At 38.7% G+C, this 19112-nt stretch overlaps 4 protein-coding genes and 1 long non-coding RNA gene across 9 annotated transcripts in view; 3 read left to right on the top strand and 2 right to left on the bottom strand.

Annotated features, from left to right (window-relative positions):
- LOC116852843 (serine/threonine-protein phosphatase 6 regulatory ankyrin repeat subunit A) overlaps positions 1-9481 on the top strand; it is a 23786-nt gene extending 14305 nt beyond the window's left edge. Inside the window, exons 12-15 of one of the 4 annotated variants that reach the window (XM_032833562.1) lie at positions 7532-7659; positions 8600-8748; positions 8873-9026; positions 9247-9481. In XM_032833562.1, the coding sequence (XP_032689453.1) occupies positions 7532-7659; positions 8600-8748; positions 8873-9026; positions 9247-9462 (647 nt within the window). In that variant the 3' untranslated portion in view covers positions 9463-9481. Of the gene's footprint in view, positions 1-1809; positions 2078-2604; positions 3428-4461; positions 4733-4867; positions 5680-7531; positions 7660-8599; positions 8749-8872; positions 9027-9246 lie in introns of those variants that run through there. The other 3 variants (XM_032833563.1, XM_032833561.1, XM_032833560.1) reach the window with 3 other exon arrangements.
- LOC116852853 (pancreatic triacylglycerol lipase-like) lies at positions 9192-11926 on the bottom strand. The gene is made up of 4 exons (XM_032833586.1): positions 11694-11926; positions 10545-10984; positions 10054-10405; positions 9192-9980 (listed from the first exon to the last, which is right to left on the bottom strand). The coding sequence occupies exons 1-4, from the start codon at positions 11731-11733 to the stop codon at positions 9760-9762; spliced, it is 1053 nt and encodes a 350-aa protein (XP_032689477.1). The 5' UTR covers positions 11734-11926; the 3' UTR covers positions 9192-9759.
- LOC116852856 lies at positions 9946-10603 on the top strand. Its single transcript, XR_004379863.1, has 3 exons — positions 9946-10154; positions 10217-10448; positions 10521-10603. It is a non-coding gene; the product is annotated as an uncharacterized LOC116852856 (long non-coding RNA).
- A 29-nt stretch (positions 11927-11955) lies between the features above and the next one.
- LOC116852850 (inactive peptidyl-prolyl cis-trans isomerase FKBP6) lies at positions 11956-15801 on the bottom strand. The gene is made up of 6 exons (XM_032833581.1): positions 15551-15801; positions 15230-15470; positions 14651-15111; positions 14390-14578; positions 14175-14286; positions 11956-14091 (listed from the first exon to the last, which is right to left on the bottom strand). Exons 1-6 carry the CDS (start codon positions 15592-15594, stop codon positions 13810-13812), a joined length of 1329 nt encoding a protein of 442 aa, XP_032689472.1. The 5' UTR covers positions 15595-15801; the 3' UTR covers positions 11956-13809.
- Positions 15802-16271: 470 nt separating this feature from the next.
- On the top strand, positions 16272-18595 carry LOC116852851 (probable phenylalanine--tRNA ligase, mitochondrial). Of its 2 annotated transcripts, none has more exons than XM_032833584.1 (4): positions 16272-16498; positions 16575-17290; positions 17808-18100; positions 18274-18595. In XM_032833584.1, coding segments are annotated over exons 1-4 (1302 nt in total). In that variant the 5' UTR covers positions 16272-16496; the 3' UTR covers positions 18565-18595. The 2 variants fall into 2 exon arrangements, with proteins under 2 accessions (XP_032689475.1, XP_032689473.1); XM_032833582.1 differs by having other exon boundaries at positions 16273-16501.
- Positions 18596-19112: the final 517 nt, after the last annotated feature.

Genomic DNA, 19112 nt, shown 5'->3' on the forward strand with positions numbered 1-19112 from the left:
TAACCGAGCGAAAAGTGATTTAAAACCAAACAAGCAATGGCACACGCAAAACTGAATGCAGGACACGATCCATCTTGGTGTCGTCTCGTCTGCATCGTGCATTTTGCCCAGTGTGTGTTGCCTGCTGAGACTGCTGCCTGACACGACGGAACCAAACCAAAAAAATAAGGAAAAAAAGCGAATAAGATCTTGTATTATGTCTTGAGTCGATTTGTTCAAGCTCGAACGACACCTCGGCGTCGTTACGCCGCTGAATCGATAGAGTTGCCGAATCAGCATTAATTATTGCATATATTCGGATCATATGCGCTCGCGCATATGTTCCTTCACACAGCCTCTGCCCGTGTGTGCATCCCCGTGTCTCACTGTACATATATGTGTCTATATGTACATACATATACGATACATGAACGCACAGATATGTGTATGTACATGCGTGTGTGTTTCTGTGTATTACCTACTATACATACATATATTATAAGTAAGTTGTTGGAAACCTGTTTTTATACTAGTGGACACGTCAATGTTGTCTCGATTCATGATATGCATTGACCGCACGATCGTTTAGCTCTCGATCGAACTTCTCTCATCCTACAAATAGCCCTTCCCTTCTTCCTTTCACCGGAAAAATTCCTTCTCCGCCCTCTCTTCCTTTTTTCCTCCCTCTCTCTCTCTCTCTTTCCTCCCCCATCTCTCCCCTCTCTCCCTCTCTCTCTCTCTCTCCTCTCTCTCTCTCTCTCTCTCTCTCTCTCTCTCTCTCTCTCTCTCTCTCTCTCTCTCTCTCTCTCTCTCTCTCTCTCTCTCTCTCTCTCTCTCTCTCTCTCTCTCTCTCTCTCTCTCTCTCTCTCTCTCTCTCTCTCTCTCTCTCTCTCTCTCTCTCTCTCTCTCCCCTCTCTCCCTCTCTCTCTCTCTCTCCTCTCTCTCTCTCTCTCTCTCTCTCGCCTTATTTCCTTCGCATTTCTGCATGCAAACAACATTTACGCGATGCAATGCGTCTGGCTTTGGAGGCGCGCAAGCCGGACAAGCAAGGAAGACGTGTATTCTTCGAGCTGCATGCCGCATCCTCTCGTCTCCACTGCAAACGTACGTGCGGTGTGTTTAAAAAATCTCCACTCGCGTCCTCCCCATCTCCCTCTCGCTCTCATTTAGCACGGAACGCACGATTGTTCGACGAATGTCCCTTGTTCGACCACCTGGCTGCCTCGGGAAACAACGCATCGACATCAGACTTGCATCACCGATTAACAAAGATGCACGGCGAATAGAGAAAAAAAAAGTTGCATACCTTACGAGAAGGCCGACGCGAAGCGATCATGTCCGAATCGGCATGTAAAAGCAAGGCACATATTAGAGCGACGAAACTAAGAAATTGAAATGTGCCCGACCCGCAGTAAGAAGCTCGCGACATGCATCATAGTCGGCGTTAGACTGCAACTGCTGCCCGAGCATGGCCAGAGTCTATATAAAAGCATGAGCATGTTCGTTCCACCGTTTGCTCGTTCGTTCGTTCGTTCGTTCTCTCTTGCATTCGTTCGATAGTTCGTTCGTTCGTTCGTTCGTTCTTTTCGCCGCTCGCTGGATCGTTATGTACGTTATTATGGAAACTTCACGCGCGTATCCACATACAATAGCGAGCAAGTTATTACTTAACCACTAGTAGTAGCAATGGTCTGCAATGGCACGAAATGAGCAATGAGCTAAAGAGCAAGTAAGAAAAAAAAAAGAAACGAAACGATCGCTCCGTTAATAGAGCAACCGAGAAACATCTTGTGTGTGTGTGTGTGTGTGGTGTGTGCCTCGTAATTCCAGTAAAGATGAATCCGGTGCTCGCCTTCGAGTATCTGTTCTTCGCCGTCTTCGGCCAAACCACCCACACCGAGCTGAAGGTCGAGTCCAATCAGCCGGAGTGGACCGAGGTCCTCTTCAAGTTGACCTTCGGCGTGTACATGTTGGTCTCGGTAGTGGTGTTGATTAATCTGCTGATCGCCATGATGAGCGACACTTATCAACGGATACAGGCGCAGTCGGACATTGAATGGAAATACGGGCTCAGTAAACTGATCCGTAACATGCACAGGTAAGCCTGCGACTTTCTTGAAAGACGCGATATACGATAACACGATGCCCTTTTCGCAAGTCGTTTTAATAGCGCGCGCGGCTCGACCCCGAGAATATAACACGCGCCTGCGATAAGCATCCCGCCGATGAGAACCGACGGCTATCTGGCTTAAAGTAGCTGAAATCCCTATTATCTACTCGTCCCGCGCGCCCGACTGCGGTACGTTGAGCGCGTCGATCTGTTTATAAATAGAACAGCGTTACTTTTACGAGACCGCACACGAAATTGCGCTCTTCTCCCCCCCTTCTCCGCCCCTTCGTGTCCCCAGCCTGTCGTGTCTCACAGGCGAATAAAACGGACTTGTGTGTGATATACACCAATGTCGTTCTCCGTTTTACACGTGTAACGCAGCCGACACCTTCTCGTGGTCCCGCCGCGATCTCGACCTGGTCCCCTCGAAAAAAAAAGCAAAAGTAGCTCGCTCTAAGCACTCGGGGGAGTTGACGGAGCATTCCGTGTGTTGGAAACGCGATTGCGTGTTGCAGAACCACTACAGCTCCGTCCCCGCTAAACTTGTTCACCACCTGGACCGTATACTTCATCAAGCTGTGCAAGCAACGCGCCGCTAAACGCAAGCGACCCTCGTTGGTGCACATGATGGGGCTGCAGCGCGCCAGCCGTTTGTCGCCCAGGTCGAAGATGGGCGCCAAGTGGCTGGCCAAGGTTAAAAAGGGCCAAGTCCGCCCGAAAGACAGCGTGACTCTCTCGGTGGTGCACCTCAGCCCGTTGGGCAGTCAGTTGTCCTTCAATAGCGCCACCAGAATCGAGAACGTAGTAGACTGGGATTCAATCAGAAAGAAGTATCTCGCCCTGACCGGGAACGAACCCGAGAAGGACGAGGCGGATAAGGAGGAGAAGGGCGATGAGGACGAGAACGAGGACGAGAACGGGCCGACGAACGCTGCCAACGCCTCCTCGACGGCACCACCGACGGTCCCGACACCGCCCATGTAAAGATCAGCTCCGTTCACCTTGTTCTCGTCGAACGTCGAAGTATACGAGAGTTTGCCCCGCGGGGAAAAAAAAGAGAAGGAAAAGAAAATTATACAACAGCAGCAGTGATATGATCGGCGACGCGCTCGCAAGTAAGCGCCAGCAAACGAGCGACTCGCGTCGCACAGCACGATCTACCTCACTTAGACAGACTTAAAACAGTGCGCTAAGAGGTAGCCTCTCCTCGTGAACGGTTTCGCGACACAATCGTAATCACAGAGACAAATCCCGAGAGACAATCGAGCGAGAGCATCTTAGGGGGATCCCCTCGAGCGATCCTCGCGTCGGCGACTACACAGCCTCTAGCGTTTAAACATCTAAGTAAGTAATGTTCACGACGTGACACTCGTGAGTTTCGTAGGAGACGCGTAATTGGTGTTGTTTGCGCGACGCAATGAGTACGGAACAATTTCGCCGATTCAACACCAACATCATCATCACCACCACCACAGCCACTACCACCACCACCACCACCACTACCACCCTCTCCGCCACACGTCATGGCCAGATGCCTGCGAATGCCAAATCGCCCATGAATCGCCCGCCACATCCGATCGCTCGATTCGCTTCACTGATTGTTATTATATCGTTGTTATATCGTTGTTATTGGATTCATTCGTCCGCGGCACATCGCGCGTTTAGGATGCAGAATATAAATTCTCGGTCAACCCCGATGACATCGTTTTCTGTTGTAATGAGCCGTCATCATTAAAGCATTCATTGAAGTTAAATGAAACTTGACTGTGGATCTACAGATTTGCGTTTGTAGACGAGGAGGAAGAGAAACGTGTCTCTGCCTCTTTGCTTCTTTCTCCTTCCTTTAAAGTTAAGGTATCAGTTAACTTCGATTAATGTTCGCGCGCACGCAACGGTCCGTAGAATAAAGGAAATATCCCTGACAAGACAAACGTACAAAGGCGTTCTAATGAACGTCGCGGAGACATTCCGACTACTCAGACGTCCTTTGAATATTTGCGATGTTTGGAATAGTTGCACGTTAACATGTATCACGATCTCTCCTAGTATCTGTTGTCTTGCGCGCTTAGAATTAGAAATGGTGTCTCCTTAGATGGAAATACGACTCGTTCAGGGCACTTGGATATCTCTTCAGCGACAGAATGAAGAAATTCGTGCGACGTATGCAGCATACACCTTGTAATGGCTTCAACTCGATCCTCCATTCGACGTACGATAGTTGCGACGTTAGCATGTGTTTGTTCCCCCCGCCCCCTCCCTCAGTACCCCCCTCGAACAATGTCAGAGAACATTTTTGCATAAAGATAGCATGCATTCGCGCGCATTTATGAGATGCCTCTTACGAGACACATATTGTTGACGCGTATTTACAGTTTACATGAATCCCATAAACGCGGTCGAGTTGTTGTTCTTCGCCATCTTCGGTCAGACGACGCACAATGATTTCAAGAAGAACGAATTGAAGCAGCCCTGGTGGACGACCGTGCTCTTCAAGATCACCTTCGGCATTTACATGTTGGTGTCAGTGGTGGTGCTTATTAATCTGCTGATCGCTATGATGAGCGACACCTATCAGCGGATACAGGCGCAATCGGACATCGAATGGAAGTACGGATTGAGCAAGCTCGTACGAAATATGCACAGGTAAGAGAACAAATCCCGAACTCTAGATATTTAGAATTAAGGACAAAAGGAATAAGAGGAAGCGGGGAGCAGTGAGAATAGAAGGAAGCAAAATGGAATTCGCGTCGCAATAATCAAACTGATTCTCCAATGCAGGACCACCACGGCGCCGTCCCCGCTCAACCTCATGACTACGTGGATGGTGTACTTCTGCAAGCTCTGCAAGAAGCGCAGGACTAAGAAACGGCAACAACCCTCCCTGATGCACTTGATGGGCGCCGGTCACATGTCACCCCGTTCGAGGATGGGCGCGAAATGGCTGTCGAAAGTGAAGAAAAACACGCAGATCGCCCACAAAGACAGCGTGGCCCTGTCGGTCGTCCACCTGAGTCCCCTCGGCAGTCAGTTGTCCTTCAACAACATCGTCAAGATCGACAATGTCGTCGACTGGGAAGTCGTCAGGCGCAAGTACAGAGATCTCTACGGCGAGAAGGTAGAGAAGCCGGTCGAGGAGAGCAAGGAATCGACGGAGACGAATCCATTGGCGGCCTTGGAGGGATCGTCGAGCGTCGCCATGAAATCGGGACTGCCCGGGGCCTGAAGGAAGACAAGAAGGAAGCAGAACAGAAATCGCCAAAGATCACTCGCTAAACCAGCGTTCTATAGCGTTTTTCCTTTTTCCGGGGTTCGACGCGCATTCAAGATGCGTTTGATCGCGCGCGATTAATTTTGTGTACATACGCGTGCAGGGGCGCGCGACAAAGCACGCAGTGGTCCTTGTCAGAGTATCACTTTCTTTTTCTTTCAAATAAACGCTTAGTTCGACCTCGCCTCGCTTGTACAGTTATTAGCTAGAAGACTACCCGCTCCTCGTGATCCACGGTCTAATCGATTACCTATACCATATTTTAGAAGCTACCATGGGGAATACCCGTATGCATAGGAATCGTTCCACGTCACATTTGACGGTTAGTCATTGTATTATCTTAATAATATACATTTTTTTTCTCCCACTTTGAATGTTCTCTTTTCGATTATATACAATATATATACGTATATATGTATGTTTACATATACGTATAAATGCATACATAGAGCGCGTAACGATTCTTTCTCTTTGTCTTTTTCTCTCTATCTCTTTCTCGCAACGAGGCATGTACTGATCATTATGCCTGCATCATGTTGCCTACGAAATAGCGAAATATCAGCGCTCAATACATACTTATAGAATACGTATGTACGCGAAATGACTACGCAAGGCCGCGATATCACGATTTAGAATTGCCTTCGAATTGCTCACGTCATTACACACACAACCATCACACGTTTTAATGTGTAGCATGTAACATACTGTGTTCGCCGATACGTCAAAGCGAACGGTTGTTTGTGCGTATGAATCGATGGGTCTCACTCACTTTTCAATCATTCGCATGTTGCGTGACGTTCAACTGGCATGCATCTGTGATAGCATGTGTGAATGTATACTCTATGAAAAATAGTTCGATCAAAAGGAACTCGATGAGATTGTACGAAAGAATCTTAATTTTTAAAATTAAGGCTTTAAGAATCTTGAATTCATTCTTAACACACTAAGAACGAAATACTTGAAAATTTATTTGTGGGACATAAAGTTTATTTCGCAGAAATAAATTTTCAACTATTTTGTTATACACTTTTGTTATATGTGTAAGTACTCACATGTAAATAACAAGTAGACTGAGAAAAAATTATTGAAAATTTATTTATGGAATATAAAGTTCATTTCTGTGAAATAAAGTTTATTTCCGTGAGTAAACGTTATATCGCACAAATAACTTTTCAAGTATTTTTTTTCTCGGTATACTTGCTACTCACGTTTAAGTGCTCGCGCATAGCAAAAGTCAAAAAAAAAAATTCGATGGCTTTAAAATCTGTTCCCAATTTCGTAGATTAGGAACTCGTAATTTTACAAAGTAATGCTGCAATTCTAAACAAATATACGAGTAAATCGTAAAATCGTAAAATCGTAGCTTACGAAAGAAACAAGAAAAAAATCATAGATCTTTACGAATTATTATATGACACAGAATTGCAGACCTATTCATAAGTTCTTACGAGTCTTACGAAAACAAGTTACGAGTTTTACGATTTTGTCTAGAATTGCAGTATAAGTTTCTGTAAGTTCCTTTTAATTTAGTTTTTTTCTCAGGATGCGTAGCGAAATGCAGCTCTCACGTTGCAAGCCACATTCATTCATTCACGCAATTGAATGCGTTCAGAAACTTCTCATCGATGCGTATGCGATTTCAAATGTGAATACCTTTGCAGTTTACCACTCAGTATTTACTCATGGAGATCGAAACGCGCTGCTCGTCCCATCGCATGTTCTTAGGTTTTATAAAGCTCGCTGACTTCTCTACGATTAATCGTCAATTTTTACTGAACAAAGAACGACATAGTCGATTGATCGTCAGCATGAATTTTTACAGTTTAATAGAGAAAGAATACATATACTTTATATACGTATACTTTTTTCTGCTTACAATCAGGATATGACGACGAATAGATAACACGATAATTTATTTTATACTAGGCAGTGGCATAATCTGGAATTTGCGACATTATAACTGCATCAAATGTATGAAATAAGAATGATATATTTTCATAAAGAATTTTTAGCAGGAGAAATTTTTAATTGCACTACACCACTGCATTAGCATAGGAGCCAACCAAACTTGAACGCTATGATTTTTGATAATATGTAGTTGCGTATAACGGGATTAAAATTAACTCACCAATAAAATTTCTTTGATTTATCGATCTTTTTTTCTGTTTGCACAGTGAGAGTTAATCCGATCAATATTACGGAGTATCTTTTCTTCTCCATTTTCGGCCAAAAAGGCACCGACGACTTCACAATTACGTTAAGAAAAAAGCAACAACCAGACTGGACTATTTATCTGTTCAAGGTAAGAAACACAACTGTTACTACTTGTTTATATACTTATAAAGTATCTTATAACAAGTAAAATCTAAACTAGCTAATAGAACTCACGAAAGCAAACAAAAAATTTCATTATTAAATATAAATTTGGAAACTAATTATTCTCAAAATATTTAGTTCATTCTTACTTTATCATATATATTAGAACTTCTCTCTCGCTCACGTAATCTTTAATAATGACGAACCTATTCAGAGGTTATCATGCCTTATTTTAACTCTGACTAAAGGAACTTTAACCAAGATAATTAAGAGCCTCCGCAAGGAAACATCCGTAACGCTTAAGTTATGTTAAGTACTGACTGTAAACTGCCCACCAAACACAATGTTACATGTAACGTACATGTTAGTTGCAATTTCCTACTCAGTAATATAACTGTTATATAACATGCATGTTATATAACAGTTATATTGATGAGTAGGAAATTGTAACTAACATGTACGTTACATGTAACATTATGTTTGCTGGGTGAAATCTATAGATAACAGCAAATCTAAGTCAACGCACAAAGAAAATCGTAACGTAACAAAGGCATGATTTTGTGTGATCAGGCAGATTATCTTTCATATATGAGATAAATATTTATCAAATATTTTATAGTAAAATAATTAATAGAGAGATATTTAACTTAATAAATTAATATTTTATCAAAATTTTGTTTTCTACGTTATAACGTTTTTTTTTATTTAGTCGCGATCCCGCACGCCCGAGTTACCTCTTTATCGTCTTTCAAAAAACGATGTCGGTCAAAGATTGTAGCAGTTGCAACTTACAGCAACGAAGCTGATGCGAATCGGGAAACTCCCTGGTGCGATACAGTTTCTCATTTGCAACCGAGAACCCTTGATATCCTGTATCATATTCTATATCCAAGTTCATGACAAATATCTGCTTGTCCTTTCGACAGGTGTCATTCTCGTTGTACATGCTCGTCAGCGTTATAGTACTGATGAATTTACTAATCGCCATGATGAGCGATACGTATCACAACATTCAGTCGCAGAGCGATATCGAGTGGAAGTACGGTCTCAGCAAATTGGTTCGCAAAATGCAAAAGTGAGTAGATGCAATCATGTCCATACACACACAGTATTCCGTGAAAGTAACTTGTAAGTAGGCTTTGATTTCAAACTCATATGGAGCTTTGCATTACGTTTATTTTCAATATTCTCTTTTGAAGAGCAAAAACTGCTCCGTCACCGTTGAATCTCGTCACCACGTGGATAGCGTATCTTGGGAGAACTTGTAAGAAGGAACGAATCGCAAGACAGAGGACGAACAAGTCACGTGGATACATGGAACCTACTACACATCAGAATAACTTCCCAAAATCTGTACGCAGACTTCCAATGCACTTTTGTCATTCACTTTTTGTTATTCACCAATTACGTCATATTATGAGACTATTAGCTAGCGTGATGGCACAGAGAACGGGAGATTAGGAAATGTAACGAAGGAGAGGGGGTAGAGATAAAAAAATATTAAAATTTCGCGTGACGTAATTGTTAAATGGCCACTTATAGGTATTTTACGAATATAAGGTTTTATTTTTAGAATAATAGAATACTTCCAACATCACGAGCAAAGAGCAATGTCAACTTCTCCTTACTTCAATCGAGCCCGGCTGATAGTCAATGGTCCTTGAGCAACGTTCCTAGAATACAAAACGTCGTCGACTGGGACACAGTGCGCCGAAAGTACCGCACGCTATTCGGAGATGAAGTCGAGAAACCGTTCGATAAAGAGGCAACGCTTGCTGCAATAGCTTAAACAGTCAAGTTTGTCCGACATATATCGTTCGACATCGTTGAATATAACTTTGAATAATACGTGTCACTTTTTATCACCGTTCTATTTTGTATCGTAATATATTTGTAATGAACGTCGTATGTGTAGATAAGATACTTTCTACTCTTTTGTACGTTTCCCCGCGGTATCACTAATTATAATAAAATATATATATATATATAAATATATATATATATATATATATATATATATATATATAACCGTATAATGTATGTATAAACGTGCAAAGCTTCTCCAAAACTTCCTTCGCCTCTCTCATTATATCTCGCCCTTTCCGAACGGCGACTGCGCGTTGGTCTCCAGATAGAAGGTACCCTGAGCGTCAGTGCTGACGAATTCACCCATGACAGCGGTGGTGTTGCTGCCGCATTTACTCAGCTGGAAGTCCATCCAGTTGGGGCACTGTACGGCGACAAAAGCATCGGGACGCACAATCGACTCGATAAAGAATTGATGCGATCTGAAGTGACTGCAAGACTCTAAACATACGAGATGCATTAGTCCATAGCCGTCACATTATAAAATTGAAATATAAAATTTAAAACGCCATACGGGTTGAAAATATCGGACATCCGGGTTGCCTAAACGTTCCTCCATTTGGATAAAAGTCCACGTGGCCGATCGGTCTGACGAAGCCTAAGCCACCGGCGCAGGTATGGATAACATCCACGAAATTCGCGTCCGTGGAATCCAGTCGCTCTTCTGTGTCCTTCAGATAAGGTGTTTCATACGCTGGTCTGGCCGGATCGAGACCGGTGATCCGGCCGAGTTTCTTCAATGAGGAGCTGCCAACGGACCCGGCTACATGGGCGCCTAGACTGTGTCCCAAAACGTGAATATCGTCGAAGGAGATCTCCGTCTCCGATCCGAGAAATTCCAGAAACGCAGCCACATATTCTCCCACCTGTAAACGTGATTGATTGATTTCAGATTCCTGTTTTATTGACGTTCGTTTGCTTTATTAGTATGTGTGGTACTTCACGTGATGATCGTCTCATCTCCCTGATTATTTTTTGTAGGATACACCAAGTTCTTTTATTCACCTGACGAGTAAGTCTCACGGACGTTAGGTATTCCTTGTTCGCGCCGGGGAACCAGTTGACGCAAATTATGTTGTAATCTCCGATGCTAAGGTAATTCCGTCGAATGTCATGATACCAAAACGCATCTCCGTTCTCTATCCATCCGTGAATAATGATCTTAGTCGGCCAGTCAGGATTAAACGGAGAATCCTTCAACTGAGCGGTATCACCTGTTCGTAGGATCACAGCTTCGTCCTTGTTGTCCTTAGTATAAAGATCGTACGTCACATCCTCCGCTTTGATATCCAAGTCGAGGACATCGCCGATCACCGTGTGATCATTTGAAACAATCGATGCCGGGTTCATGAAAATTTCAAAAAGACCATTCTCGGGGTGAAAGTCTTGAATGTTTTGAAGTGATAGTCGGCGACCTACAAGCTGGGCCGTATTGAAAGGCACATCTAAAATTAGAATAAGTAACAAATAACGTGACAATGTATGATACTTCGATAATAAGATATTTATATAATAAGATTTATATTATATACTAGAGATGTGTGAACTATTCGAATTCGAATAGAATCGAATCAAATGAAATCGACTCGATTCAAATTTGAATCCCTATAATTCGAAACCGAATAATTCGAAAATTTCGAATCGAAAAGATTCGAATACGGATCGTGCACATTAGCATTAACGAAGAACTATTAAAGACATCCAGCCTTATGGGAATTAGCATGACTTGAAAAGTTTGCTATACATTAAATTTTTCTTCAAAAATATTAAAAGAAGATAATGGTTTCTAGATAAACTCTTACCGACAACTGTCGAATCGATATGTGTCGTTGCGCAGCTTTCAAAGCTAGAACTGTATACAGGTTTACCAATTATATATTATATATTTCTTACCTTAAAATTGATATCACATGATCAATATTATCTCTCTCTGTTAGTTACTGAAGTCACTATTTTTATGTTGAATTCAATGATTATGTTAATTAAAAATTTGTTTAATGATTCGATTCGATTTCACTCGATTCGATTCGATTCGGGTGAAATTTCATCGATTCGATTCAATTCGATTCGACATTAAAAATCTTTTATTCGCACACATCTCTATTATATACAAAATTAAAAAATCATAGATTTGAAAGAAACTGAGTTACATACTTAAAAACAAGAATGCGCAGAATGCTGCAATAAGAGCCATGGTTACACTCTTTTACATCGTAGTCCGGGGATTCTTTATATACTTTAGCGTTACATAAACCGAAAACTTCTTATATCATTCCATTAGATTTTATTATCCATGTCAAATAAGGAAAATAATGACCGCTCCACGAACATCCGGCGTTTGTTTACTCTATTTCTTGAGTGTATTGATTCTGCTACTTCGACTTTGTAAAATTGGTCAAATATAGACGACGGGGAATTTTTGCAAAATACTTTTTATTTGTCTTACTTGTCAACAAACATTGGAAAATATATAATGATGATGTTACTAATGCATCAAATATTAACGCTGTCTTTGTACTTATCTCCTTATATAGATTGCATTCTATAATATATATTTGTATCGTTTTTCTAAACGACATGTTTAGTATTTAAAAAAATAAAATAAAAGCGAGTAATATACAAGGCGTTCTGTATTCTATATTCTATATTTAAGAACTTCAAAAATATATTTTTCATATGTTATATTTGTATAGTTTATATTTATGTATATATAATATTTTGATTTCTTTATTATAGTATCTTCTTGTTAAACTTTTAAGTATATATTGGCAGTATATATTGGAAGACAAAACGGCAGTATATATTGAGACTTAGTGAATAACTTATAATTCCTGAATAGTAATTTGTCTACCTTTTATCACATTGTAAATCATACAATTTCACAAATTTCAATTAAGTTAAGGTTATTTCAATTAAATTAAGTTAAGGCAAATAAGCTTAGGTTAGTGTGGTAATGTAAAATAAATTATTGATAGAAATATATAATAGAATAGTAATAGAAGACAAAAGTACACAAAAGTGTACTGGAAGTAGAAGAGGATACAAGAAATGAAGAGGATGAAATGATCTGATGGGATATAGAAGCAAAATATGATACTATAGAAATAAGAATGAAGTGCAAAGAATAAAAGAAAGACTATAGGTTATAGGATATGAAAAACTCTTTCTTAGCGATATAAACTGAAGGAGACATATAGGAAGCGAAAAAAGGCAGAGGAATCACTTTATGGAGTTAGTAGGAAGAACAGTGACGTAGCCAGAAAAAAATTTCGGGGAGGGCTGTACTTTTTATTTTTGACGAGCAAAAGAAAGGTTATTCAAAAAAAATTTCTCACATTTAACGTAACCCAAAAAATTAATTTTGGGGGGGGGGGGCTGCAGTCTCTTCAGCTCCCCCTGAGTGGTTACGCCACTGAAAAAGAATATAATAAAACTAACAAGATATGGGAGAAAATTGCGGAAAAAGAGAATGAAGATTAAATAGAACAATGATGAGATCGGAAAGAGAAAGAGGAAAAATAAAGGGATAAAAGTATACAGCTGAAAAATAGAGTTGCAAATATTGTATATGAGGACAACATGGTATCCATTGAATGAAATAGGAAAGAGTAATTGGATATGATATTAAGATGTAGATAATATAAAGATTAGATGAAAATTAAAAAGAAATTAAAAATTAAGAAGATTGTGAAAAGAAATTACAAAAATATTTAAGTAACAAGATGAATATAGCAAAGTCAATTAAAGAGAGATAATGTAACTATTAGTAGACTAGTAATTGAATAGATATAAATAAGAAATGAATACGTGCAGTTAAGGAATGTAACTATAGATCAAGTCTCCTTCTTGACTATATGAGCTGAAGGCTTTAAATATACTGATACTGATAGTATAAAGTTCATTTGTCATGAGTACAGGCTGGCCTGTATATTTTACACTAACATTGATATGAAATATCAATAGCATCTTTGGTGAATAATTACTATTGTGAATTCACTATTGTCACAATATGAACACCTCATATTAAAAAAATAACGTAAAAAGGAACTATTATTTATAAATTTTTGAGAATGCAATAATAAGTTTAGGAGATTAATGTCTAATGCCCAATTTCTTCACCTCTGGTTAATTTTATCTATCTGTTGAATGTCAACTGAAATTGATTAATTCTTGCCAACCATAAATATGATAGGTCAATTTCAATAGAATAACTGGTAGATAAAGTTAACCAGAAGTGAAGAAATTGGGTATAAACTTCGAATATATAATTTCACGCATTGTTCTTCTGAATATATACAATCTCTTTGCCGTATCTTATATGCCTGACAATGTTCAGTCCTGATGTAGCAGCTTCTTCACGTATGATTTCAAGCTCTTCCTCTGTAAAACCTTCAGGAAGAGGTTGTCTTACTATATTGTTTTGCACGGAATCGCACAAATCACGTGCGGCTTTCCGGAATTCAGTGAGTTTCGTTTTGTTCTCCTCAGATTTAAAGCAATTTTTCCATAAGCGTTTTTCGATTTCCAAGTATTCACGTTGTTTCATATTCGTCTGCAAATAGTACATAAATATATATATCCAGTTATGTTAAAAGGATTATTTTAATATTTCTTATAGGTTAATTTTCGACTCACTTGTTGAATTGCTTTCTTAATACACTGATTATGCAGATCTAACTTGTGAGCTTTTTGCAACTCATTCATTGCTTCATCATACTCTGCAATACTTAGAAGAGCTTTCCCGAAGCTAAGAAAAAAATATATGAAAAAAAACTTTGTCAAAATATCAACTTAATTTGATCCATATATAATTCGCACAAACTGTTGCATCGTTTATTAATATAACGTACTTATAATGAGTTTTTGCAGTAGGAATAGGAACCCTGTTACAAGCCAAGCAAGCATTACGTGGCATATTCAACTTGTTATAGCAAATCCCGAGATTAGTACAAGTCCGAGAGAGTAATTTCTTTATTTTTTCCTCTTCTATGTCATCTTTCAATTTTACCATATCCAGAAAGTCAACAACTTTTTTGTATCTGCAAGGAGGAAAACGCATGTATACAACTATATAATGAGCAGAGCTCTTTCTTAGAACATCCATTACTCACTCTCTTATTGCTTGTTTGATACGTTGCTTAGCGAAGTGATCTTTAGCAGTTACAAGCATATGTTTGACAGACTCTACCACGTTTGGAAATGACTGTTTCTCCTCCAGACTAAGATTATAATACGTATCTGCAGAACCATTATCAATAAAATCAAACAAATGAACAATGAAAATTACTTCTGCATTAGGAGGGATACGTGGTAGACAGCCCATAGCCTTGTAGGCATAGTCAGGATGCATCCAAAATACTGCTATCTCATGTTTACACATACTGGCTATAGCTATTTCTAAACCAGGTATGATGAGATCTTGTCCTAAACGCAATGTTCTTGGACGTCCAGTGACATATGAAGAATCAAAAGGTTCATCGTTATCCTCAAAATATCCTACATAATGGACAGTGACCTGAGCATTGTTAGGTATAACTTCTCCAACACCTTTCTGCTTGATATATTTCATCACCTAATTGAGCAAGGATATTATTGAATTGGCATCTGTCATTTTTTTATCAATATGACGATTTACTTTATTTCTATAAGAAAAAAATAATTTGCAAGAAATACTATAAAAACTGATTTACCTTTTGATCTGCTATCAAACTTGTCATCTTTTTTTTTAACTTTGCAAAACTAATACCGTGAAGAAGTATATTTGTTTCCTGTTTATCTATCTCATCGTCACTAAAATCATTCATGTTCAACATATCTAACATCTCCTCATTACTATATTGTGCGAATGAAGTATATGCAAACTCTTCATCTTCATCATCGTAATATTGTTCTCCAATTTCAAACGTAACCCCATCTTTGGATAGTAAATCTCTAAAACGGTAAACAAATTAATTAGAGTAACAAAGTAACTTTATATAATGTAAATATATTCTAAATTTCTTTCAACTTACTCGAGTTTGAATCCTTGCAACGAAGAAAATTTATTTTCGGCCATTTCGATATAGCGAGTTACTAGATTAATATTTATTTGACAATTTTTTTTCACAAGTTACTTTCTTTATTCTCAACAAAACAAAACAGTATTTCTTCCTACTAAGCAATCCAGTACAAAACAAGCACTATGTGCCGCTCTTATAATTTTAGGTCTGTTCTTTTGCTCTGCACTGCTGCACTGGTGCAACAAGTTAGAGTGAGACAAATATATATTTGTTTCACTCTAACTTATGGCACCAGTGCAGCAGTGCAGAGCAAAAGAACAGACCTTTTATTTGGACTTAAGCCAGCGGCACACGGTGCTTGTTTTCGTGTTAGATTGCTTGCTGGATGGAAATACTCTGTTTTGATTGGTGTATTTTCATCCATCTTCAGAAATGCACCAATCAGCAAGCAATCCAGCATGAAAACAAGCACCGCGTGCCGCTGGCTTTAAACTTATCTCTATTGTCCTTTCATCCAAGGTACTGAAGTACGAATTCCAAAAATATCAGTACTTATAACCAAAAAAGTACTTATAAGCTTTATGGTCGGTATTCATAGTCGAATCTTATTTCAAGATCGTCTTAAGTAATGTCTTAAGATGCGAATACGGCTCTGTGATTGGTTCATGACATCTTAAGACAGTACTTAAGTTGATCTTAAATATAAGATCTGATTATGAATACCGCCCATTGTTCTCTCTAGTCATACAAAGAAAAACCTAAACTGTGTTCAAAAATTCTACTCGACGGGTAGAGTAGCATTTAATTGATCAATCAGAATAAAGAGAACAGAGTATTAGTGTAGCAATGCAATTGAAAAGAACAGACTACAAAATGGCGTCATTCATTTTCTAAGAAAGGAGTCGATTGGAGTCGATATTCCTTGACATAACAAGAAGAGGTTAACCAACTCATAATAATGTGGTAGACCATTTTTGAACGTATTTATTTTATTCGTTTGTCAGAGAAAAATTTGTTTACTACGTCTCTTTCACAGGTGTAGCAGGTATATTCACCTGTGCAAGAGAATCCTGACAACATCTAGAACAGCCTCTAGCGTCGCCAATGTTAATAAAAATGTCAACGAGCTAGTGCTGCTGGGTCAGAAATATGCAACAGATGATTGGACAAACCTCACTTCAAATATTATTACTAAGTTAGGAAGAAATTTGCATGTCAAGCAGTACCATCCACTCTCGCATTTACGTCAACGTATTGTGAACTACTTTTACAAACGATTCCGTAGCAAGAATGGAACACCAGCGTTTAGCATCTATGATAACATATGCCCCATAGTCACAACTAGTCAAAATTTTGATTCCCTTCTTGTACCAAAGGATCATCCGAGTAGGAATAAAAGCGATTGTTACTTCGTAAATCAAGACACGCTGCTGAGGGCACACACCACTGCGCATCAGGCAGAATTAATTTCAATGGGTTTGAATAACTTCCTCGTTATCGGAGATGTATATCGGCGAGACGAAGTCGACAGTACTCATTATCCGGTTTTCCATCAGGCTGATGCAGTCAGGCTGTGTACCTTGCAGGAGTTATTTCATGACGTCAATGATTCCGTGGGTTTAAAGCTATTCGAACACTCTGGGGTAGAAACCACTGACAAACAAGGATGTCACACTTTAGAAGCAGTAAAGATAATGGAACAGGAACTAAAAAGTACCCTATTTGGTCTAGCACAAGCTATCTTTGGGAAAGGTATAGTTATATCATCCTTAATATTAATGTTATCTTTGATAACGATATAAGATTCTCAAGTCTAATCTAAAATGAAATTTAGAAAATTTATGTAATTACTGTGGTTGAGTAATTAATTGATCAATGTTAAAATGTTAAGAAATTAATAATTTCTAATCTAATTCAGCTTATTTTAAAAATAAGCTCAACCTTCAGCTCAAATTAGTTATCTTAAAATATATTAAACTTGTCAATTTTTTTTATACAAATTAGACTAATTCATCAATACTTTGATCATTGCGAGCTGTTTAATAATGTAAAATAATTAACTTTTAACTTTAATAAGTTAATTTAGTATTAATTGAATTAGACTTTATTTACTTTTGATGAAAACTAAGTTAATAAACAGGGTCATTAACTTTAAATTTAACAAAACTAAAAAAGAAAAAATTAACTTACCTAATCTTGATAATTATTAATTTCTCAATTTCACAAGATCAAAATGAGATTTTAGTTTAATGATGCTTCATATTAATAGATGTGCAATGCCGATGGGTTGACCAGTACTTCCCATTCACTCATCCATCCTGGGAGTTAGAAATATTGTTCGACGATAAGTGGCTCGAGATATTAGGTTGCGGTATCATGCGCCAAGAGATTCTTCAGAAAGCCGGTGCCGTCGATCGGATCGGATGGGCGTTCGGTCTTGGCTTGGAACGTTTGGCCATGCGCTTATATAGTATACCGGACATACGATTATTTTGGAGCCAAGATATCAGTTTCATAAATCAGTTTAAAGTAGATAATCCTGACGCGCATATACAATATACGGTGAGACATTATTTCGGATATAACGTTATAGATATATACTAATTACATCTCTATCTCTCTCTCTCTCTCTCTCTCTATAAATATCATATGAATAATTGGTCAAAATTATGAAATTTTATTTTTCTAAAATACTAATATAATGTTAAAATATTAAAATGTAATACGCGTTTCAGCCGATAAGTATATATCCTTCTTGCACAAACGACATAAGTTTCTGGTTACCAGAAGACGAAAGTTATTCTCCCAACGACTTCTACGACATAGTTCGGGAAATAGGCGGCGATATCATTGATCAAATTATTCTGAAAGACCAGTTCGTTCATCCAAAGACAAAAAGAACGTCTCACTGTTACACTATAGTGTACAGACACATGGAACGCACCTTGACTAAGAAGGAAGTCAATATGCTTCATCGTCAAGTGGAAAAAACAGCGACTGATAAACTAAATGTGATGGTTAGGTAAAGTTAAAAATAAAACGCTTTCTTAACGAAAACTGAGTTTTTATTTAGAGAGTGAGTTCTACGATCTACTTATTTCGTAAACAGCGCACGACACCCCCTCGAGCCGCTATTAACTTTAATGAAATCTGTTAACATACACATAGAGCGACGCCATCATCGTGTGAATAGCACGAATATACCAGAGAAGTCGGGAAAAGGAATATATTATTTTATTTGTGAATAAATTAATCACAAACGCGTTACATCAGCAAACAATAGTTTCCTAAAAATAGCTATTATTTGTGATACACTTCATTCATATTAGAGATAACAACGATTACAGTTTACATGTTCTACATACTTGCATTATATACATGAATATAAAACATATTACGTAATCTGATATCGATAGTTTATGCGCAATATATGTGATTTATTTATACAAAAGAATACCTAGACTGAAACGTTTCTTGAGAGATAAGACAAAGAAATAAATTTCAAATAGCCCCGGAATAAAAATTTCTTTATATAGTAGCATTAGTGCAAAAATTGCCGTTTATACTTAGTTCA

This window comes from Odontomachus brunneus, unplaced genomic scaffold, assembly GCF_010583005.1.
Source record: "Odontomachus brunneus isolate Ranch 3 - 2012 unplaced genomic scaffold, Obru_v1 Obru_scaffold_259, whole genome shotgun sequence".
NCBI classification, from domain to species: Eukaryota; Metazoa; Arthropoda; class Insecta; order Hymenoptera; family Formicidae; genus Odontomachus; species Odontomachus brunneus.